The sequence below is a fragment of the Rhinolophus hipposideros genome (genome assembly GCF_964194185.1).
Source record: "Rhinolophus hipposideros genome assembly, chromosome: 2".
Classification (NCBI taxonomy): Eukaryota; Metazoa; Chordata; class Mammalia; order Chiroptera; family Rhinolophidae; genus Rhinolophus; species Rhinolophus hipposideros.
Window position 1 is genome coordinate 91,748,102 of NC_138048.1, and position 25,783 is coordinate 91,773,884.

The window sequence follows — 25,783 nt, forward strand, 5'->3', positions numbered from 1 at the left end:
ATTTGGCTATATATCAGTTTCTCAATAAATGACGTATTTTTCTCAGTGAGGTTTTAAATCTCAGGAATTGGTTTTACCAAAATCATATGCAATCGGATTATATCTAGAATCAGAAAATCCAATGTAGGGGAAGTGATCAGACTAGAGTAAAACATGAAATGTAACATAGAGTTGCATGGCAGGCCAAAAAAAACCTGAAAGGTACTTTTTTTTCTTTTTTCTTTTTTTTTTTTTTTTTACTCTGGGGTATAAAGGATGCAGATGAATTGTAAGGCAGGACAAATTTCCTAACCTTTAAATATTGGAGGAACTTGCTCCGTAGTTCATTACCCAACAATTTATATGTTTATAATGGATTTATAATATTCTTTCATTTGATTATACCTTATATGGTCTCTTTATTAAAGCTGCTGAAGGAAGCCTAGGCTGATAACTATGAAAGGCATGTATCGGGGGCTTTAGAGTAATGTGATGTGTCCAGGTAACTTTCTGAAGCCCTAATGTGTTCCGGGAGTAAAGTGTAGAGGCTCCAGATGAAACAATGAAGGTCTGGAAATTTCCATCTTATTAGCCATGCCTTTTGGTAGCAGCTGTGTGGCAGAGATTCAGAATTAAAATCCCAGCAGAATGTTTGAAGTGGAGGTTTTCCATTTGGTTTTTATAAAAGTTGAATGTCGTGACTTTTAGTGTCACCCCAATGGAAGGACATGCTATTGCAGATGCCCATTTAACCTCAGCCAGTTTGAAACTTATCTCTGAAACTTCTTAAATGCTTTGATCATTGCCTAATGAAGCACACTTTCCACATCAGAACCTAGGGATCAAAGCATGTTGTTTAATAGAATTTTTATGTGATCTACTTCCAGTATTAAAGTTATTCCACAGTTGTTGAACAACTTAGTATATGCCATGTAGTATGCTGGATGGTGATTATTCATGGTTAACAAGGTAAACACGTTCACTGCCTTCAGAATACTACTAATGCAATGAAAAAGATAAATAGATAAATCAGTGACAAGGTATGTTGAGGTCTGAGTGCAGTGATAGGGGATGATAAAGGAAGAACACCTAAACCAGTAAGGACAAAGGAGGGTGTCCAAATTGCTTGCTAAAGAGAATAGTGACCTTTACATGTGACAAGGGCATAGCCAGGCAAATTTGGGTAGAGAGGACACTATATGTAGTGGCCCAGAGGTGAAAGACAGTATGAATGGCACTTTCCAGAAACCGGAATAAGTTCATTATAATGGAATTTCTGCATAAGTACAACTCAAAACTTCTAGTAATAAATAAATATAAGGTATGATTTGTTAATAAAGGGCTAATGAGAAAGGAAGTTGGAAAGGAAGGTTGTGCTAAGCAGCACAGCCTTGACGTCTGTGCAGCTAAGCAATTTGGAATTTATCCAAAGGCGACTTCACTGAAGGATTTTAATCAAGGCAGTGATATGACCTGACATGTATTTGAGAAAGATATTAGTGCTTCAGTGAGGAGCATGAATTGAATGGGAGTCAAGGCGAACTGTAGGTACTGAGAACAATTCGAATCCTAAATGAAATAACTGCTGAGAGAGAAAGAGATTTAGACTAAGCAGGGACAACTGGAGAAGTGATAAGATTTGGAATTTGATTGGATAGGAAAACTGAAGGAGATGGCAAAATCAAGGATAACTAAAGGAATTTGACTTATTCAAATAGTCTCATGTCTTGTAATATTTACCTTGTGCGACTAGTTCAGTGGAAAGACATTTGAAGACAGAACTGGAAAGTACCATATGTGGAATTTCAAGTAGAGGTAGTGAGCTAAATTTTAAACATGAAGTACTTACAACCGTACTCAGTAGGTACATCTGGTAGATTGTTAAACAGTTCTGTCATTGACATAATGGTCTCGTCTGAAGGAAAATTGTGAGTCTCAAAATATAGATAGTAATTGAGACTATATGAATAGATGAGACAAGCCATCAATGACTGTGGAATGAAAAGAGGAGAGGACTTAGGAAATAACTTGCCCAAAGAAGCACAAAACAGATAGCTTATTGGGTATTATCTGAACTCATTTATTTTTCTTAGAGCAATAATGAAAATTTGGGTGACCGTATAATTGAGAGAAGTATTAGGTTGCTGCAAAAGTAATTGTGTGTTTTTTGCAATTATCTTTAACCTGTTAAACCGCAATTACGTTTGCACCAATCTAATAGATACCTTCTTATAGTTAAATAGTTCTAATATCTAATATCCGTAGTTATGTATGATTATTTGAAGCAGTGCTTTCTTGAAATGTTTTCTTCAAACACATGAATGGTGTACTTTGGTCTGATAGTTTGCTAACATCATTCCATGGATGTACATACTTAGAATTTGATATGCAATTTTCATGTCGTTTGTTTACTGTATAAAAAAAGTATAGACTTCAACATATAGAATGGTATATATTGAGATTTAGCAAGTAGTTACTATTTTCCTAAGGTTCTATGTTTTCTGTCAGACAGTAGAAATGATGTATTAAAATGTCCACTTGAAATACAATTTTGTAGTTAGAAGAAACACTGATTTATTCCATCAAAAATAGGTATTATGTAGATTCTAATTCTGTTGTATCAAGCACTGTCTGCTTGAATAAAATAATGCCTCCCCTTACTATTCTTCTTAATTCAATAAACTATAAAAATTATAGTTAAAGAATGTCATATATATATATATATATAAAAAACTTATATGTGATATTACAATGATCTTGGTATGATTAGGTGTGTCTCTCTCTAAGTTTGAACTTTTTTATTTATAATTGCTTCTCGTTGTAATCTCTAGCCATGTCCTTGACTCAGGGTCTTTGAAACATTATGAATTTTTAGGAATTCTGAGTCACTCCAGGAATTATTCTGAGTTGTACTTTAAATTTTCTTGCAGGTGCTCTTTCTTTCTCGCCAGTGTTTGTTTTGGTGAGAAAATTTACCATGGTTTGAAAACATCTGCATAAAACATTTTTGCCACTCTTCTTAGGGTCAGTCTAAAGAAGAAATAAACATTAAGGTCAACTTTATACCTTCTTGCCTGAAAATCTTGTGTGTGTAGGTTTATAATCAATATTGTTCTCTCTGAGGAAGCCTCTAAGTCTGTACATGTCCATTCCCTGTTAATTATTTCTGGCTTACCTGTTTCAGTGATCTCCCTGATGATTTCTATCCCAAACTTCTCCCTTTGCACCAAGACATTGTTATGGCAAAGGGACCTCAAGCCTGAATTGAATCCCAAACTGCGTAATATCATAGCTGTTTATTCCTCAAGTCCAGTTGACAGCAGAGGTAGAGGCAGGGTTGTTCCCCATGCATCCATTCAGTGAGCCAGGCTGAGGGAGGCTCCATGTTTTGCTCATGTGGATTCTGTGTTTGCCCTAACCTGTCTATCAAGCCAGCATATAGGGGAAGTGCAGTCGTCATTGGAACAGCCCCAAAGAGTGACCTTTTACAGTATAAGGGGGAATATCTAAGGGGTGAGCACCTTAAATTAATGGCATTTCTACTTTACCAAAAGTACCAAGGATGTTGAGGGTGTGTCTGTTTTATTCACCAGAGTGTCTCAAATTTATTGCCAGTAAACACGTGATGTTCAGTGATATCTACAGATGCATTAACTAATGAAATTTAGGTTATTGCTTTTACAACGTTTTTCAGAATAGGACTAGATGTCAGAACATTCTTTACTTGATAAGAAGAGAAAAGGTCGGAATGCTGCAACAAAATTGCAAAGACTAAAAACTAAAGCCGGTATTATGGAAAATAATGTCAGGCTGAGATCCTGCTGAGGCCAGCCAAATTATTTTAAGCAATCAGTTAATGTGTGCAGTATAACAGCTTATTTTTGTATGTATGCATGGGCACACACTCACACATAAAATGGAATCTTGAAATAAAATTAATGAAGCCTAATCTATTCATTCCTAAAATGGATTTTCTTGGATTTAGAAAAAAAGAAAATCCTTGAAATAATTTCGAGGTATGACCATTTTATATGTCCTCTATGTGATGTGAATATCATTGTATCGTTTACCTGCCTCCTCAGGGTATGCAAAATTATCAGTTTAATTATAGTGTGAGGAAAGAAAGTCAATCAAGTTTTTAAACCTCTTCTATACCCAAGTTGCTACATATAATATTTGCAGCCAAAATGTTTTCGTGTCTGCAATATTTAATCTCCCCTCATTGTTCTTTCACGTATTATTTCTGCATTCAAAGTACCGAGGGGAAAATAATAGCCTAACCATTTTAGAAAATCTTTGCGTTTTAGAAAAAAAGGTGTAATAAGGCAGTGTGGAGTGGAAAAATTGAAGTCGTGAAATTACATTTTACTTTCAAATTGGGATTGTTTGTTGATGAAATGTTTGATAATGTTAGACAAGTGCCATATTTTAACTCTTGGCAATTTAGAGCACACTGGGTTCCACCTTCAGTTACTGATATCATTTCCTCCCCCTTGCTTACTTTCCAGATCGATTTGCTATGTTAGCCAACAATAATCTGCAGATTCTCAACATCAATAAAAGTGATGAAGGCATATACAGATGTGAAGGAAGAGTGGAGGCGAGGGGAGAAATTGATTTCCGTGATATCATCGTTATTGTTAATGGTAAGCAGAGAATAATTTGTACATATTTCATCGTTTCATTTTCACAATAGGTGTATTAAAAAGGCAACCATGTGAACTGAGCACTCATGGGTTCCCTAATGAACTTCTATGCTTGGAGGAAGTCTTTCCACCTCTATGATAGCATCTGTTACATTGTGTTAGAGACTCAAGGGTAGGATCCATGACCTACTTAACACTGTTACCCCCTTTTACAAAGAGTTTATGAAGGAATACTTGCCTTTGCTGACTTTGTAGTTGTTGACAGATTTCCAAATGAAGCATGGTAATGTATTATACTTGAATTGACTTCGAATACCATGACATGGTATTACACAGAATACTTGTTGCTTAAACTAATCTATTGGAGAGTATTTACAAGTTTTCTCTGGTTTAATAATTTAATCTATAAGGTTACGTTTCAAATATTAATGGACATTGCTAAGTTTCTGACATCACGATGACATCTCTTCATCTGAACTTGGCTACCATATCCCCTAGCATATCCCCTGCCTGTGTCAGTGTGCCGTGCTCTGAGACCAGCAGATACATTCATGTTATCCTACATCTCCATTTGGGTACTCAAATTTGTTCTCAGGACATGCCCATTTTATTTCTTTAACATCTCTCAAGTTTCCTCTATTTCCTGTCATCTTGCCTTCCATAAGAGCACTATCCTTTCCAAATGTTTGTTTGTTTTCCCCTTGAATTGCTGCTGCACATTGTTTTCTCTGTTCTCAATCTCACAATTCCAACTTCTTCTCCACCGAACCTTTCAACTGTTAAATTTTTCAATGTTTCTCATTATCTTCAAGAAAAAAATCAAACCACTTCTCATGGCTTCGGAGCTTTTGATAATCCAGCTCGCCTTCCATAACCATCCTGCCAGCCATGTAGAAATATTAGCAGCAACACTGCATAAGTGCGTTTTTAGTTTTTCTTCTCTTTTAAAACAACAAATAAGCACTAACTATAATCACACGATTCTCTAAGCAGAATGTGATGTGTCCTTTTTAGAATAGATAAAATGTGAATTAAAGAGTTAGCCACTAGTTTCCTGTGAGTTAGGAAAGGGCAGGGGAAAATAAATGTGTCTTCGTCCGTATCCTACCCTTCTACCCCCATGAGTTATCTCTCCTGTTTCTTGAAGAGTCTGGGGAACACTGGGAATATCATACAGAATTAAAAAAGAGTTATTTACTTGGTTTTTCCTTTCCTGGAACAAAGGTATTTTAACCACAATATTATGCTAAAAGGGAAAGAAAATATTAAATCCCTGTTATCTTTTTTTCTCCTGCTCTAAGTCTATAATTCAATGGGATTTTTGAGTAATATAATGAAATAGACTGGATGGTATGGACATAGAAACTAGGTAGGCTGGTAGAAATGACATTCTCGTGGGGGAGACCAAAATGCCAGGCCTTCAAAGGAGATCTAGTTTTCCCAAGCCTTTTTTAGAGGTACAGAGACAGGTAAGTCTCCGTATTTATTATGCATTCTACAGTCACTAATGGTTTTGACCTTCAACATAACAAGATTTCAGTGCATGAAGGACAGGTTTAAATATGGAGTTGTGTATCTGTGTCTATATCTATAAGCATCTCTAATTTATTTCTCTTTTTATTATATATAATAAGCAATGCTAACTTACAGTAGCTGTTTAATTTGTCAGTTATCACCTTAATTGTTGTTGTTATTATTTACTACCATGTTTTGTTTTAATGTGATTTATAGAAGTGTATATTGTAATGGCCAAATCCTTGTGCTCAGTATTCTCTTATAAAAACGAGGATTATAGTATTAATTAATATATATATGTAAAGTTCTTTATAAAGTTTAAGGTATGTACATATTTACCATCAATACGTCATATATGTATAGGTATATAAAATCATTACACTAAAACAACTTGAGTCTGATAGTAAAAAGGAAATGTCATCTTGCAGACAAAGCGTGTCAGCCATTTATGTCTGTTCTGCTCTTATGATTGCTACTTCAACATGTTTATAACATGTTTTACTCTGTCTCCATGTTAACCTACCTGTGATTGTGTATTTATGATTAAATTTATTTGGAAGGGAGGATTAATCAAGTACGAGTGCTTTCAATTCACAAAGTCTGAATCTTCAAGCCTGTCGCAGTGGATGCACACTGGAATATTTAGTTCTATAGGTTTATATTTGTGATTTCAGGGTTCCCAGGAGTTAAACACTGGAATGTGTTCTTTCATGCTTCTCCAATCAGTCATGCAGATTATGTCCTGTTCAGTCTCCGACACCCTGATGCTCCCAAAGCACATCGACCTCCTTCCACATCCCACTTTCCTCTAACAGATTCAACTGTAGATCATAGCCTGACTTCCTTTGCTTGAACAGTGCTTTATCTCCAGTTCTAATTAGTCACATTTTCCCTTCGTAATCACAAACTCTCATATCTTCGAATTGTTGGAACCTCTTTTCTTAAAAACAGCAGTGTTCACAAAATCAACCATCGATTTATTTTCCTTCTGGATGATGCAGTTGTACACTGTCAAGGGAATGCATTGACTAATGCCGCCAGACATCAGTGCTTTTCCTCACATGTTGCCGTTACTTCAGCCAGAAAATCATTCTGCTCCAGTCTTATTGACTCTTGTCCTGGTAACGGGCTCCTGTTAAGTCGTGAGCTCTCTTTAAACGGATTCCCTTATTATGTTTTTCTTATAAAACTTTCTGAAGTTGTTCCAGTGAAAAGTTTGAGACTGCAAAAATAATAAAACAAAAGCAATTCCTTTATCCATATTCTGATTTTTTCTTCCGTTACACAGGTTAACATGTCGTGTGCCCTTCTTCCCAACATATAAGTCCTCTTTCTTAATTGCAGCTGATTTTTATCCTAATTTGGACTTTGTTCTGGACTTCTTTTATTCATCTTCTTCTCCCTGAAGTATACGGAAGTCCCAATGCTCCAGTTCAGTTTCTTCACATTTACTGCTTCCTTGCCAAATCCTGTCTCTGGAAGAAGTTTTGCTCTTTCTTCCATCGTTTGTTCCTTGAAAACTTTTCCTCACGTTTTCTTTCTTCCAACATATGCTCTATTTTTTTCAACAATTAGTTGAATGGTATCCTCACTAGTTTCCTCTGTAGCACCAGTGTTACTAAAATGTTAAGTTTTTATTTTTAACACTATCACTTTCTCACCATATTTCTCAATGCCGGTGTATAGTTTTTCACAAATATTTATATTGCCTCCCTTGAAACAGTTATACGTCACTGCTCAGAGCCTTGGAAGTGTGGTGCTTCCAGTGGGAGGAATATGTGTCCCTACCCCATCCCCACTGCTGATGTGACGTGCTCTGGCCAACAGTATATGAGCAAACATAATCTACACTGTGGCTGAAATCAAGCTTCAGGAAGAATCATGTGCTTCTTCCTTTACTCTTTTCTTCTGCCATGAAACTAACAGGACCCCCGTGAGAGCTTCTCTCTCACGTTGGGCACCATGATGAAGACACATGAACGAGAGCCACAGCTCATCTGCAGCCACACACATCATGGAAATAAGAAGAAAGCGCATTTTTTTAAAGCCCTGAGATTTTAGAGTCATTTCTTTTCATAGGAAAGCAGACAAATGCAATGCCAGTTGCTTTTTTCTACTTAAGCAATTTGAATACTATCTGACACAGGGGTACCTCTGAAATCGCTACCCTGAGCGTGCCTCAGACATCTTAAAAGCCTACTTTTTCACTGATGATGATCATTGCTTAGGAATTTATTCTTTATCATTTCATCAAATTGTGGGAAATTACAACTGAAGATTTTTGAATCTTTAATATTCATTTTTGAAGTTTCAATGTTAATTTATAATACATTTGTATATTCATTCAACAGGCACATGTGAAGTCCCGGCTGTGTTATTTACACTATGACATGCTCCGGATTTTAATAAGCCAGTAGAGCATCATTTCCCTCAAGGCACTTATGGTTTTATCTTGATAACTTAATTAACTTTACCAAAGTACCTTGTTGTTTTTAGGGTAGCTGGAAAATATAGCATATAATTGGTGCAATTTTTATAGATTTTCAAAGACTATTTTATAATAAGAAGGGGTACCTATTATAGCTCAAGAAAGGACTTATTTAGCATTTCATCTATTGATGAAAACTGTTGTTTAGTAGAATAGAGAGAGGGAATATATACTACACACAGACAGCATTTGCCAAAGTGCATCATTTTGGATATGGAAAGAGGTCTAATAACTTAACTGTTACTGAAATGGAATATTTGGGGAGGAAGTGCTGGTGGTGTTTGTCAGTTACCTTAGGGATTAGGTGGCGGTGTAGCTGGAAAGCAGGCAGAACCAGGTTATGGAGGAATAGGGACTTTCTTCTAGGAGTGCAAGATGAGCAGCCATTGACGATCAGGGAAACGAGAGAGCACGGGACTTTGCAGAACGGTGGAGTCAAGGAAAGGAAATGGGTGCAAATAAGAGAGAATGAGGGCCTGGGCCAAAAGCTAAAGAAATGAAGAGGAATGTGCATAATCAAGTAGTATTTGAAGCAAAGCCTTCATGTTACACGTGTATACAGAGGCAAGAACAATCAGGGTAATGTGAGGACGTGTGGGTTCTAGGCTTCCAGTGAAGTAAATGGAAGCAGAAGTGATCAATAAGGCATGAAACGAAATATAGCTGCTTAAGTTGGCAATTGCAAGGTTACAAGAGACAGTTGGGTAAACAGGATCAGACTGTAATAATTTGAAGAATAAAAGTACATGGAAATTATTAAAGAATGCAGGGCACTGAAGGTCCAATACCTATTACCTCAGCTGGAATCAACTATTAAGTGGAAAGCTTTACGAAGTTGAAATAAGGTATAGCGGAAGTGCTCAGGGTTTAGGGCATTTGTAAGCAACATTTACCTTGAACATAAGGAGGATGTTTTTTGCTGAGCATGGAGGTAATGAGTCAAAAATGGGTGAGGATATGGATAAATTAACAAGTATGCCTGGTTGGCAACTAGAGAGAAATCTTGACACATGACTTTGATATTATATTTCCAATCATCTGACTACCTTCACCTAGCAAATATTAATGTACGCTTGGCATTTCTCAAATATTTTCCACTTTTTAATGCTTATACATGCTCTTTATTGGATCTTAAGGTAAGCTTTCCAAAATGCCTGAACCTTTCTTTTTGTTTCATTAATCTCTCAGTGGCTGCCTTAATTTTATTATTATACGTTATTATATTATTATTATATATTTGCTGAACTGGCTAGCCATCTTTTCTACAAATTCTTGAACTGTTTTTTTTCATCGTTAATTATACTACACACACACACACACACACACACATACACACACACACTTATACACAAATCAGGCACATTCTTTAAAAGAGGACCAAAATCATTTCCCTTGTTTTAATGTATGTCCATTCCCCCACCATCGGGTTCCTGGCCTTTAGTTAGATAAAATGCTCTCCAAAACTACTCAGACAATGTCCATATTGATGAAAGACGTGGAAATAACTTTGCAATTTAAAATACTGCCAATGTAGGGTTATTGTTATAAAATGTTCTTTTAAGGTATAATGATTCATTATTTTCCAAATCTTTTATAAATTTGTGAAGAATGATCTAGTAACTAACTACCAGTTCAAACGTGGGATAACGGAAGCAGGAACAATTGAGAGTGGATATAAACACCTAATAGTATAATTTTTAAGCAATTGTGCCGATAGCCTTTGTTTGAACATTAAAACCATGATGACAGTGGTCCGGGGAATGTGTCCAAATAGGTATGTGACTGTGTAGTGCACTTTATTACTGAGTGATACTCAGGCAGTGATTTGGTATCTCTACCTATTTCTAGCCACTTCTTAAAGGTAAGAAAACTAGGAAAAATCATTTTGTTATTAAAAAAATGAAAAATCAGACTTTTTCTTTAAGTTGTATGTAATGTTGTGTAATATAAAGCATATATAAAAATACAAAGGGAACTAGCCTCTTGTGTGTCAATCATGCAATTGACAACAATGCAAAGAAATATTTTAAGTTAGTTTAATGACTACAAATTGTGAAGGAATTTGTAACTTATAATATACAGTACATAATTTACCAAAGGGTCAATAAATAAGTATTTGTAAAAAAACATATTTTTTTCCTTAACTCTTGGCCAGTCCATAACTTAGAAATTTTGAGATAATAAAAAAAATTGATAGATAGATAGATCACCTTCAAAGACCTAAGTACATCTTTCTGTTCAAGATAAATAATCGATGTGAATGGTTAATATAGTTTCTTACTTTTTCTTCAATCTTTATTTCTCTTTTCTGCCCAGAATTTCCTAAGTACACTTACAGTGGTATAAAGTCCTGTTTAAAAGGCTGTAGAAAAGTATGTATTTATTTTACAACGTAGTCCTTTTAATCTTGATTAAAAGAGAAGGCAGAATTTTCTCATGGTTTGAATCAGATCCCTAACTGAACTCCCCTATCCCTTGAATGGAAACTCTCCCTGGTCATGTAGAGACATGGCTGGTCATGCAGAGATTGGTCTTTGTAGTTTTTTCTCCAACAGTTGGTTTATATGTACAAAAGTGAATCTTATCATTTATAACACAACAAATAAAATTCAAGAAATCTGTAGAGGGCCACAAGATACTGCAATAATGTACTTTTTTTTTTTTCCATAGAATCAATCAGAAAAAATAAAAGGTACCTTTGAGGTACCATCTCACGTGTGTGTAACATGAATGACATTCAGCACAATTCATGGCATGTAGAGACATTCATGAGTTTTGTTTTTCAAAATGTGTTGCACTGAAGGATATTTTACGAAGCCATGTCAGTATTTCGTTCACACTGCAAGTTACTAATGACCACTCTCTCTTGCCTTCATTTTTTTGTTCCCTTAATATCTGATGTATTGTAATGAAAGTACAGTTATCAAGGGTGTGCATATTTTAACAGTGAAATAGTTAAGAAGCAGAGAGAATTAAATTTGAGTTACAGTCACATTAAATAAATACCCAATTGTAAGTAAAAGCAGTCCCTGCAGATTATATTTTAAAGTACAATATGGTTTACCCCTTTTCTGCAGGACAATTAGTTTTACTGGGTTGAAAGGGTGTGCAGTCTTTGTCTAAAATATGGCTTTTTACTCTCCTTTTAGACTGGGTTAATTTCTATTTGCACTGTAAGATTTAGTTCAACCCTAATTTCTAGCAAGATTTTCTTAATTTCATCTGCCTTATTACACAATTACCTTCCATGAAATCTCTCATAGCACATCTTTGTGAAATTTTTCAAAGTTAGATATTTGAAAGAACCCACCAGATTCTACAGAGCATGCTCATGTCAAGGTTTGATTTTAAACATTTGTGCAAAAAGAGGGAAAGATTGCAGGCAAGCATCAAGCCTTCCAGAGACAATTGCATATGCATGATTCCCTAGGCTCCTATTTACACATAAGGAAGGTTCTATATCTTCAGCATGAACCACCAAGATCTGGGAGACATCTCAAAGAAACTCTCAGTGGGGGTCCCTTGAGAAATCAAAGTAGGCTTTGCAAATTGTTTAGTCCAGGTGCAGACTATCCTGCAAAAAAAATTACTTTAGGGATATTTGGGGAGTTTCCGGTCCATCATAAATTCCAACATCTTTGTCTTTGTTGAAAATCAATGAAGAGACCTCCAAGTATCCCCAGAGATATTTCAGAACTTTTCCCCCTGAGCTGCAATCCAACCCCATCACTGTAATCTATCAGTGTAATTTCCACACTGATTTGAGATTACCAATTTATGTGTTAAATTATCTCACAGACTAGACCATTAATGGTTCAAGAACAAAGGTAATTATTTTATAGAGTTTTGCATGCAGAAGGCAGTCAATAACTTTTGGAATGGATTCTTCAGTTTTTAATTATTTTGTACAAAAGTGTCATTACTCTAATCACAAAAGACATTTTGTTTGATAATTATTACTACTTTTTTTTTTCTATTTAGGTGAAATAATCCAAACTATTTTACTATTACCTTGAGGGCATTTCCTCCCCTTATAGTACAAATCTACTAATCCAATTCCAGTCATTTTGCATGCATGTTAACGGTTTTATTGAGTTGTATGTGGTATACAAAAACCTACATACTTAAATAGAATATATAGAGTAGAATATATATATATGTGTGTGTGTATATATATGTATATATATACATATATATATTTCATATATATGTATATATATTATATATGTTTCACACTATATATATATGTATACACACACACACACACACACACACACACATATATAGTGTGAAACAGTCACCACAATCAAGAAAGTAAATGCTGTGAACATATCCATTACCCACAAATTTCCAGAATTTATATAAAAATAATCATGCAGTATATAGCCATTTTTAAGTGATCTCTTTCACTTTTCAGCAAAGTTATTTTGAGATTCATCCATGTTGTCCCATGTGATAATACTCCATTCCTTTTTATTGCTTAGTAATACTCATCTTTAGGAATATTTGACAATTTGCTATCCATTCACCCAAATGACAATGTGGGATGTTTCAAGTTTGTGTCTTACAATAAAGGTCCTATAAACATTTGTATATACGTATTTGTATGGACATGTGCTTTTATTTCTCTTGAGTAAATAAATGCCTGTAAGAGGTATGGCTAGATCATGTAGGAGGTATAAGTTTAGCTTAAAAAAATGTCAAATTGTTTTGGAAAATGGTTGTATTATTTTACATTACTAGAAGCAATGTATGGGCATTCCTGCTGCTCCACATCCTCATCTAAACATATGGGCATCTTGATCAATGTACTGTACACCTGAAGCTGAACAATAATGAATGCCAACTATAATTTTATACATATAATGTGATGGCTCGGTGCGATGTTGGAGGGATAGCGGGTGGGGGGATTGGGGGAGGGGGGTCCACAGTGTGAGGGATATAAATGATGAATGTCTAAGTATTACCTTGTGCACCTGAAACTACTAAAAAATAAAAATAAAAAATAAATATATGGGCAGATTTTTATGTTTAAACATTATAGTGTTTAGTGGTTTCACATTGAGGATTTAATTTGCATTTGTTTAATGATGAAGGGTGTTGAGCAGCTTTTCTTATGCTTGTTTACCACTGATTTTTTTGTTTGTTTGTTTTGGTAAAATATATTTTTAAAACTTTAGTTCATTTTAATGGGTTGTTTTCTTACTGAGATTTCAAAATTCTTCATACTATTTATTCACAAGACATGGCATTCAGAAATATTTTCACCCAACCTATGGCTTGTTTTTTCATTTTTTTTAACACTGGCTTTTAGGGAACAAATATTATTTTGATGAAGTTTGATTTTCTTTATTTTTTAATGAATTATGTTTATTGTGTAAAATCTAAGAAAGCATTGTCTTATATAAATACAGTAAGATTTTCTCCAATGTTTTCTTATAGAAATTTTAAATTTTGGTTTTACGTTTATGTCTGTCAGCGATTTTGATTTAATTTCTGCATATGTTGTGATGTATGGGTCATCTTTTTTTTTTTTTTGCATGCAGATATCTTTTTTGTTTTTCAACATCATCGACTGAAAAGACTATACTAATTGGTTTGCCTATCCATGATTTAAAACAAATTAATAATATATGTCTTAAGGACTCTCTGTTCCCTTTATTTGTCTGTTTGCACAAATCCCAAGCTCTCTTTGTTTGCTATAGATTTATTATAAGTTGGAATAAAATTTTGTATGCCCCCCAGTGTTGTCCTTTTTCAAAATAGTTTCAAAATGGAATATCTATATTTTTTTTCATTTCTATTTTGTTTTTAAAATCAACCTATTGATTTTTACATATGCCCATGAAACGTACACACACCGTCACAATTTTGATTTGAATTATGTTGAAGCTGTAGACCACTTTGGGGAGAATTGTGTTCTTGACAATATTGATCATCATGTTCCATGAATATAATATTTATATCTCTATACATTAAGTGTTCTTTAATTGCACTCAACAGTGTTCTGAAGTTTTGTGTACTCTATAGCAAATCTTTATTCACATTTGTCTCTAAATTTAATTTTGTTTGTGTTAATGCTGTTGCAAACCACATTATCTTTTAATTTTACATTCTAATTTTTTGTGACTGTTGTTACACATTTTTGTGTACAGCAGGTCCTCAAATAATGTCAAATCATTCAAGGTTGTTTCATTATAACATTGAAGAGATGCTGTAGGAAGGTAACTTATTTAAATCATTTAGCCTGTAGTAAAATTGGTTTTCTTATACATCACATCATTTCACTTAAAGCCTCAGAACCTGTCAACAGTGTTAAGCGAGTACTTAACTGCAGTCAGGCTGTATTCTAAAATATTGCTAAATTTGATTATTAGCTATAGTAGCTTCTGTTGTTAGGCTACATAGGATCCTCTATATAGATAATCATATCACCTGTGAATAAGCAAAGTTTTGCTTACTTTCCAATCTAGATGCCTTTTATCTCCCCTTACTATACAGGACTGGCTAAATCCTCCAGTACAGAGATGAATAAAAATGATGCAAGCACCATCCTTGCTTTGACTCTAATTTGGGGACAAATATTCATTCTTTAAACATCATATATGTTATTAACTGTATGCTTTTTAGAGCTTTATCTGGTTGAGAATAATTAGTAGGAGATCTTATCAAGAATTAATTATGGATTCTTTCCAATACCTTTTTTCAGAACCTACTGAGATGATAGTAAGGTTTATTTTTTTAATTCATTAATTTGTTGAAATACATTGTTTAATTTTTGAATGTTAACCAACCTTGTATTCCTACTTGGCAATGATTCGTTATTATTTTATATACTGGTGGATTTCATGTCCTACAGTTTTGTTAAGTAATGTTGCATCTGTTTCCTTAAGGGGTCTTGGTCTGCAGGCTTGCCTTTGTCTGATTTGGGCATCAGAGTCTTACTGGCCTCATTGAATGAGCTGAAAAGAACTTCCTTTTTTCATATTGGGAGAATTTGTACTTAATTTGAATTATTTGTTTCATTAAATATTTAGTAGAACTCATCATAAAAGCCATCTGGGCCTAGAGTTTATATTGTGGGAAAATTTTGAACTACTAGTATTTCAATTTTAATAGATAAATGGTTATTCAGGTCATCTATTTCCTTTTTAAGTGAAATTTGGTAGTTTGTATCTTTCAAGGAATTTTTTAATTTCATCTACGTTCCTGACTTTATTGTATAAAATTGTTTACAATATTCCCTTATCTTGCTAATACCTTTAGAATCTGTACTCGTGCTGATTTTCTCATTCCATTACTGGTAATTTGTGTTGTTTGTCTCTCTTGCTCTCTCACTCTCTTCCTTGTTCCTCACTTGCTTTGCACTTATTTGTGTGACTAGAGTTTTATCAGTATATATTGGGCTCTCAAAGAAACAGATTTGGTTTCATTCATTTTTTGTTGTTTTTCTTTTTTTCTGTTATATGAGTTTCTAACCTGATATTTATCATTTTAATTTTTCTTGCTGATTTTGGGTTTAATTTGATAGTTTTATGTTTTCTTGAAGTTAGACCTTAAGACACTGGTTTAAAACCTTTCTTCTTTTCTATTGCATACATTTAATGCTCAAGAATTCCTTGTATGTACTGCTTAAATTTCATTTCACAACTTTTGATATGTTGTGTATACTTTGCCATTCAGTTCAAAATACTTTGCAATGTCCCTTTTGATATCTTATTTGTCCGAGGGATTATTTCATTTTCAAATATATGGGGATTTTCCAAGTAACATTCTGTCTCAATTTGTAATTTCCTTCTGATGTTGTCAGAGAAGATACTTTTTTTAATTTAGATTTTTTCAAATGTATTCCCTGTACACTAGAACAGAATGTATAATCTGCTGGTTTGATAATAGCCATTTTGACTGGAGTGAGGTGGTATCTCATTGTGGTTTTTATTTGCATTTCTCTGATGGTTAGTGAGGTTGAGCATTTCTTCATATGTCTTCTTGCCTTCTGTATGTCCTTCTTAGAGAAATGTCTCCCCAAGTCCTCTGCCCATTTTTTAATTGGGTTGTTTGTTTTTTTGGAGTTGAGTTGAGTAAGTTTTTTATAGATTTGTGATATTAATCCCTTATCAGATATATCATTGGCAAATATCTTTTCCCATACAGTAGGATCCCTTTTTGTTTTATTGATGGTTTCCTTTGCTGTGAAAAAACTTTTTAGTTTGATGTAATCCCACATGTTTATTTTTTCTCTTACTTCGCTCGCGAGAGGGGATATATCAGTGAAAATCTTACTCCGGGTAATGTCCATGAAGTTTCTTCCTATATTTTCTTCTAGATATTTTATGGTTTCAGATCTTACATTTAAGTCTTTAAGCCATTTTGAATTTGTTTTTGTATATGGTGTAAGGAGGTGGTCCAGCTTCATTTTCTTGCATGTGTCCGTCCAGGTTTCCCAACACCACTTATTGAACAGACTATCTTTACCCCATCGTACATTCTTGCTTCCATTGTCGTAGATTAGATGGGCATATAGGCATGGATTTATGTCTGGACTCTCTATTCTGTTCCATTGATCTATGTATCTATTTTTATGCCAGTACCATGTTGTTTTGATTACTGTAGCCTTGTAGTATAGTTTGAAATCAGGTATCGTTATACCTCCCAATTTGTTCTTATTTCTCAAAATTGCTGAGGCTATCCGGGGTCTTTTATGGTCCCATATAAATTTTAGGATTATATGTTCTATTTCTGTGAAAAACGTCGTTGGTAGTTTGATAGGAATTGCGTTGAATATGTATATTGCCTTAGGCAGTATGGACATTTTAATTATATTAATTCTTCCTATCCATGAACATGGAATGTGTTTCCATCTATTTATGTCTTCTTTCATTTCTTTCTTCAGTGTTGTATAATTTTATGAGTACAGATCCTTTACATCTTTGGTTAGATTTATTCCCAGATATTTTATAGTCTTTGGAGCAATTGTAAATGGAATTGTTTTTTTAATTTCTCCTTCTGCTATTTTATCATTGGTATATACAAATGCAACTATCAATAAATCAACAAACAACAAATGCTGGCGCGGATGTGGAGAAAAGGGAACGCTAGTGCACTGTTGGTGGGACTGCAGATTAGTGCAGCCACTATGGAAAACAGTATGGAGGTATCTCAGGAATCTGAAAATGGAACTACCCTATGATCCAGTAATTCCACTCCTAGGCATCTACCCGGAGAAATCCAAAACTCCAATTCAAAAATCTGTATGCACTCCTATGTTTATTGCAGCACTTTACACAATAGCCAAGATATGGAAACAACCAAAATGCCCATCGGTAGATGACTGGATTAAGAAGCTGTGGTACATTTATACAATGGAGTATTACGCAGCCATAAAGAAGAAAGAAATCTTATCATTTGCAGCAACATGGATGGATCTAGAGAACATTATGTTAAGTGAAATAAGTCAGAAAGAGAAAGACAAGTACCATATGATCTCACTTATATATGGAATCTAAAGAAAAGACTATGTGAATGAACTAATCAGAGTCAGTTTTGGGGACGCAGAGAAAAAACCGAGAGTGGTTAGATGGGTGTGTGGGAGGGGGTTGGGGATAAGGGGAAAGGTGAAGGGATTTGGAAGCAGCTGGTAACCACAAGATGGCCTCAGGGTTTTTCTTTTGAAAATTAATTTGGGGAAGGTATTCTATAATGTTGTAAAGATTTTGTTGGGTATCCGATGGACATGCGTCCTATTTGGGAGACCACCTCAGGGATACTGTGGATACCTGATCATGGCATTGTACATCAGAAGCTAAACATTAATGAATGCCAACTATAATTTTATATATATAATGTGATGGTTCAGTGTGAGGTCGGAGGGATAGTGGATGGGGGGAGGGGGGTTCACAGTATGAGGGATATAAATGATGAACGTCTAAGTATTACCTTGTTTTGTACACCTGAAACTAATAAATAAATTAATTAATAAAAAAAAAAATCTGCTGGTTTGGTTGGAGTTTTGGTAATCATCAATTCAGATTTTTTCAAATGTATTCCCTGTACACTAGAACAGAATGTATAATCTGCTGGTTTGGTTGGAGTTTTGGTAATCATCAATTCAGGTTCACTCAATAATGTCCATAAAGTTTTTTCTATCCTTTTTTTGCTGCTTGTCTACTTGCTCAGTTATTGAGAGAGGACTGCTTGATATCTAATAAAATGATAGATTTCATATATTTTACATTGAATTAAATTAGATATTATATTAAATTATCTATTTCTCCTTGCAATTCTATTATTAATAGTTTCTGCTTCGAGTTTTGAAGCTCTGTGATTTTAAGCATAGAAGTTTTGATTTGTTATGTCCTCTTGATGAATTGACTTCTTTATCATTAGAAAATGGTCCCATTGGTAATTCTTTGCTCTGAAAGCTATTCTGACTGATGTGGGTATAGCTAACTCAGCTTTTTCTCAATTAGTGTTTGCATGATTTTTTCCTTCCTTTTAATTTTAACCTAATTGTTTCTTGAAGGCAGTATTTAGTAAGAACTCCTTTTTTTTCTTCAATCAATTCTGACAGTCCCCGCCTTTGTATTGAAATGTTTACACAATTTACATTAAGTATCTTATTGATTTAGTTGAATTAAATCTTGCTATTTTTTTTTCCTCTTTGTCTCATAGGTTCTTTGTTCCTTTTTTCTTCTGTTTAGTCCTTTAGATTTTTGGTGTATTTTTTTTATCAGTCAATTAATTTTCTGTCTTGGCTTATTCACTATAGCTCACTGCTACTATGTTTTTTTCGTAGTTGATTTTCATAATCTTCCTTCAACTGATGTTATACCCTTTCATGTATTGAATAACAATACCTTCTTCCAGCCTTTACGCTATTGTTGTCAATCAGTTTATATCTACATAAATTATAAATCTGGTATTTGTTTTCTATTTCTGTGGTAACAAATTACCACACATTTGGTGGCTTGAAACAACACAAATTTAGTATTTCTCAGATTCTGTAGGTGAAAAATCAAATCAGGCTCAGCTGGGATCTGCTTAGGGTATTATAGAAATATATTCATACTGCGGTATCATTATTTTTATAACATATTATAAAATCGAGGTGTCAGCAGGATTGTGCTCCGTGCTGCAGGCTCTGGGGAAGAAACTCATCTGATATCCTTCAGGTTGTTGGCAGAATTCATCGCCTTTCTGCTGTAGGGCTCAAGTCCTGTTTTCTTGCTGGATGTCAGCTGGAGGAGGCTGCACTTAGCTTGCAGAAACCTCCTTCTGGGTCTCTTCCTCCAGGGCCAGGAACAGTGCTGGAAAAAATTCTCATATTAGGAATATTTCTTATGTCCCTTTTTGTTGCATCGCCTGCTGCTTCTTCCAGCTGGAACTCTGTTTTGAATGGCTCATGTGATTGGTCTCACCTGCATAATAAAAGATACTCTTCCATTTTAATGTATATGGTGATAATTATATCTAAAAAATCCTTTTTGCCAGGTAACTTCATGTATTCATAGGTGACTGGGTTTAAGGTATTGACATTTTTGAAGGTTGGGGGCGGGGCGTAGTATTCTGCCCAGTGCAAGTTCACAATATATGGTTTTTGTTATTGTTTTCTTGAAATTGTCAGTTAGCTCTTAACAATACTTCTTTAATAAAGAAAATAAAGCTTTTCTGCGTATCCACATAGTTACTATTTCCAGGGCTTTTCATTACTTCGTATGTACAGACTTCCATCTGGTATCAGTTCCCAAATGACTAAATGACTTGCTTTAGCATTTCTTACAGTGCAGGTCAGATAGAAATGATTAACTTCGCCTCCTGAATATCTGAGAAAGTCTTTATTTCATCTTCATATTTGAAATGAAGTTTTGCTGGGGATAGAATTATAAAAGTGGGCAGTGTTTAGTTTAGTTTTGTTTTTCTTTCAATACCTTAAAAATTCTGGGCCTTTATCTTTGGCCTGAGTTGTTTCAGATCAAAAGTCTGTTCTCCTTCTGATTTTGTGCCTGTGTGCATAAAATGTGCTACCTCCTCAGTCCTCCCGCATTTTTTGAAGATTTTGTCACTTATTTAAAGCAGTGTGGATGCAGGGTACATCAGTGAAATATTTTTTATTATTTTTGCATTTGGGTTTGTTCACAAATTTGGATTATACTTCTTAAAAAATTTGGAAATGTTTGATCATCACATACTGATCTTCATATACAAGTATTGTTTTCTATCCCACACTCCTTTGGGATGCCAATTTCACATACACGTATTAGGCAACTTCAACTTATTTCATAGTTCTCAGAGGTTCTGTTCATTCTTTCTAACTTCTTTTTCTTCCTGTCTTTTCAGATAGTTTCTGTTGCTGTAAGTTCAAGTTCAGTCATCTTTTCCCCTGTGATTGTTTAATCTACTATTAATTCTATCTTGTATAATTATCATTTCGGACAATGTAGTTTTAATATGTAGAAATTTGATTTTTTATATATCTTCTAATTTGGACTTTTATCATGCTCAGTTTTTCTTTTGGATTTTTGAACATATGGAATACAGTTATAATAACTGCTTCAATGTTCTTATCTACTATTTATAATATCTGTGTCATTTCTGGGCCAGTTTGGGTTGATTGTATTTTTTATTGTTCCTTATCATGTCTCATATTCTATACTTCTTTGCATGTTTAGTAATTTTAATTTGGATGCCAGATATTGTGGATTTTACCACTGTAATGTGCTGAATATTTTTGTTTTCCTTTAAATATTTTGGGTCTTTGTCCAGGAATGCAGAAACATTACTTGGAAACAGTTTAATCCTTTCAGTTCATGCCTTTAAACTTTTGTTAGCTGGACTCAGAATACTCCAGAGCTTATTTTGCTCCACTTCTGAGATACTGTCTCTCTGCATACTCTATTTGACATGCGTTATGAGGTATTTTATTATCATTATTATTATTATTATTATTATTATTATTATTATTATGGCTTGTGGGAATAGAAATTGTTCTTTGCTCTATTTGAGCTTTGAAAATCATTCCTTCTAATTTGGGAAGTTTTTTCCCCCCTGGCCTCAGTACTTTCATTTCTTGAACACCTTCATCGGTACTCATCAGAAGACCCCAAGGGAGCTATCTCACTGCCAATCTCAGGAAGAACTCACTTACACCTCTCTTGTCTGGCACTCTCTGAAACACTGCCACCCAGGCTCCCTAAAACTGGGACATCCAGACTCCAACTGGGCTCCTCCTCCCTGTTCTGCTGCTTAAAATCTCTCTAGCTAGTAAGCTGGGGCAGTCATAGGACTCATCTCATTTCCTCGTATCTCAGGGATCACTGTTGACTCATTTTGTTGACTGATTGACAGTATATTCAAAACTGTTATTTTATAACATGTCTGATGTCTTAGCTATTCTAAGTGGTGGGATAAATTGGTTATCTGTTTCTGCATCTTGGCTGGAAGCTGACATTTTTTGCATATCTATTTTAGTATATTGAACAAAATCATAACCATTATTCTAAGGGTTTGAGTAATATAGCAATATGTTTTGTTTAATGTGATGTTATTTACTTATACCTAAATTCTGACCTCAAAATATTTCGGCCTTCTATTCTATACTGAATTCAAAATAACTTTGGATATACATATATATGTCTATGTCTAAGTTTTACTGTCTGCTTATTTTATCCATACATTTTGTTTCACAATTAAATTCATTTCTTTTTATTAATCAATGAACTTAATTGTACTCCAGTTTCAACACTGGATTATTGACAGCAGGGTATTGCAAAGCCACTTTTCAAGAACTAAAGCAATGCACTAAAAACAGGGAATAGTTTAGGTACCTCCAAAACATGAAGAGTATAGAAGCAGTGGAATCTATAGTTCATGATAGATAAAAAACAAGCAACAAAAAGTAAAAGTTTTTTTCAGAATACAGTGGGAAGATCAGATGAATGAGTTAAAGACAGGGAAAGACTTCTATGAACTGAAGTACAAACACTTCTTGATCAAGAGTTGAGCTTCCCTCAGATAGGGACAGTTTTGGAGATTCTCCTGCTTTTGAACAATCAGGAACTAACTTCTCCAAGAGCTGTGGACTGTTTTAGTGCATCAGCTTATTGAATCTGGTGGGTAATAGTTATAAGACAATTATAATTAAAAACACAAACCTCACAGAATGTATTTTTTTAAGTACGTATAAGTTTGTTTTTTAAGGTATGGGAAAAATTCACTTTTATTTTTATTGTACAGTTCTATGGATTTTGATATATGTATAGATTCCTGTAACCACTACCAAAATCAGTACACAAAATTGTTCCATCACCCCCAAACACTTCCCCTTTGTAGTTATACCTTCATACATCCTCAAAGCCCCGAACAACCACCACTGCTTTACCTGTCATAGTAAATTTTGTCTCTTCAAGAATGTTATATAAATGGAATCCTCTATCATGCAACCTTTTAAGAATGTTTTAATTCATTCAGCATAAGCCCTGAGAATCATCCCACTTGTTACATGTATCTACTTTTTGCAGTTAGAAATTGAGCTGCTGTAAACTAGTATGTATGCAATTTCTTGTGTGAGCTTAAATTCATTGATTTAGGGTAAATACGTGGGACTAGGATTGCACAGACATAAAGTAAATGCATGTTTAAGTTAATAAGAAACAGCTGAACCTTTTCCCACAATGGCTGTAAAATCGTGAATTTTCACCTGTAATGTATAAGAGTTCATGTTTTCCTCATTGTCACCAGCATTTGATGTAAGTTATTGATTTTTTTGTTTGTTTTTAATTTTATACATGTTAAGTGTGTAAGTAGAACCTTACTGGCTTTCATTCGCATTTCTTCTCAAAGTCACTATGCAATGACTAAGGGTGGTAAACATCTTTTAATGTGCTTATTTTTCATTTGTGCATCGTATTCAGTGAAATGTCTCTTCATATCTTTGCCCGTGTTCTAATTGGATTTTTTTCCCGTTTGAGAGTTGCTCACACATATTTTAGATTATATCCTGGATTTTGAATATCAAATTATAGGACCCTGGGTTTTATTTCAGTCCTTTAGAGAATATTAATATTTTTATTTTCACAGACAATAAATTTGTTTAAATTCAGGCCGCATATTGCAATCATTTTTCTTTGGTTTGTAGATTCAAAACTCACTTTAATTTCAAATCCTTTGCAGTGTTTCAGATGTGTCCTTTATGTGTACCAATGGCCCTTCCGGGTCCAGTGGGCTTGGTGGTCTACGTCTTAGTTCAATTCATAGTCTGCATACTGTTTAAGATCAGAGTCACACACGCACATCTCATGGCTGAGCTCCAGATTTGATAAGTAACTCGATACTGTCGCATTTCTAAGCTTTTCTTATTCTGTGATCTCTCCCATGCTTTCCTATTCCTTGAGTCTCCAGTTTTCAGTGCGCTCGCCAGTAAACTGGGGTTTTCTTTACCCGTTCGCTATTACCAATATGCCCTCCTTCAGGGTCAACTGGCTAGAGGAAAGAGAAGGATAACAACAGTGGGAGTCTGCTTTGCCCTCTTATTACCACAACTCTTCTGATTGACTAGGAAGAATTCCCTCTCTCAGAATGGAGTACTTGCAGGCTGCCCCCCTGCTGCCATTGCCATGGCCAGGAGACGTCTTTCTGGAGACTTGCGCCTGAACCGGAGGCTTCTCTAGACCCCACTCAGGCCATGTTAATTCTCACTTTTGGCTTTTGGGCTGTTCAGGACAAAGATTCCAAAGGAAAAATAGAATGGCTTTTCACAGATCATTTCAAACTGATTTTTTCTAGTAGCAATAAGCATCCTACTATTTACATTTCAGAGTTCTCAAACAGATTATTCATGTGTTCTGTCCAAGTATCAGAGATGAATTAAGTGAAACACACAGGTGGTAGTAGGATTACTTCAATATACCCAGAATGGGAACTCTGCAATACTGTTGTTTAACCTGTTGACATGTATATGATCAGTATTTTTATTTCGTTTTGTTTTTAACTTAAAAGAATTCCTAAAGACACTACCTGAAATGACTTACAGCAGTTCACTTTTCATTGAGGTCCAATTTATCATTCCAATGTCACTCTGAACATTTAGCTCACATTTTAGGGTAATCTCAGGCTACTCACTGACTTTTGGCAGTAGTGCTTATAAAACCATGCATATCTAAGTTAATGAGACAAAATTACATTGACTTACAGGGGGAAATATAAAAGAGGCTCCAACCCTTCTTTCCTTCTGGCAGTCTATTACATATAAAAATTATGTTGATGTTACAAAATGTGTGCTTTCAAAAACCATGTAATAGTAATTTCCCAAAATTATAAATTACATGACCTTTTAACAATCTGTTATCCATTTAGATGTTATCGTAAACTAACCAGGTTTAATATCAAGATAACCCTTTCTCTCCAATATATTCGATACCATCCAAAATTACCTTCATTCATGTTATATATAAATGAGCCAAAGGGTGCCTCCATATATTGGTCCTTATGTTGTTTTCTTCTTCACAGCAAACTGGGGATATTATCTCAAAATCTCATTATCTCCAAATTCAAAAATTTGCACATACAATTATTTTAAATATAGTCAAAACAATCATATTTTAATCATTTAGAATCAGGCTTCTTTGTCCACCCTGCATAACTGCACCCACATTTTCTAGCCATAGATAAGACAACTCTGGGCCTATGCAAGACCCCAAGCCACAGCTGTCTTTTGGGGTTCTCCAACTGAGAGACTCCATGCTATGCTGCTGAGTGACATCACCGTGACACACAAGCCTTCCATCCCTCTCAAATTTTCTTCTCTCCCAGGGGTTTCATGGCACTCGTCCCTGCTGGGTGATCCCCCAGCCCCCTACATACTCACACCTTGTCTCTCAAAGGTCTCTCTCTCTATGAGGAATTAATTTTCTTATACAATGCAGGTAAAGCTTATTGTATACTCCTGCCACTTGTTGCCATGTCTTTTCCCTTTATCAGCCCTAAAGTCCTCCAACTCACCACACTTCTCAACAGATAATTTCTCTAGAATTTCTCAAAAGTGATCATTACTGTCTATCTAGAATTATTTACTGAAACCTCTTACATTTTGATTTATTTTAAACATATACTATGACTTCCATTTTAAATTGTTTTTCTTGGCAGTTTTATATGATTGTTT

The 25,783-nt window shown here is 34.7% G+C and overlaps 1 protein-coding gene across 2 annotated transcripts in view; it reads left to right on the forward strand.

The window, feature by feature from the left end:
* The window catches only part of NCAM2 (neural cell adhesion molecule 2), a 459,814-nt gene that overhangs the window by 278,958 nt on the left and 155,073 nt on the right, over positions 1–25,783 (forward strand). For both annotated transcript variants that reach the window (XM_081065129.1, XM_081065130.1), the window contains exon 5: positions 4,488–4,625. In XM_081065129.1, the coding sequence (XP_080921255.1) occupies positions 4,488–4,625 (138 nt within the window). The remainder of the gene's footprint in view (positions 1–4,487; positions 4,626–25,783) is intronic.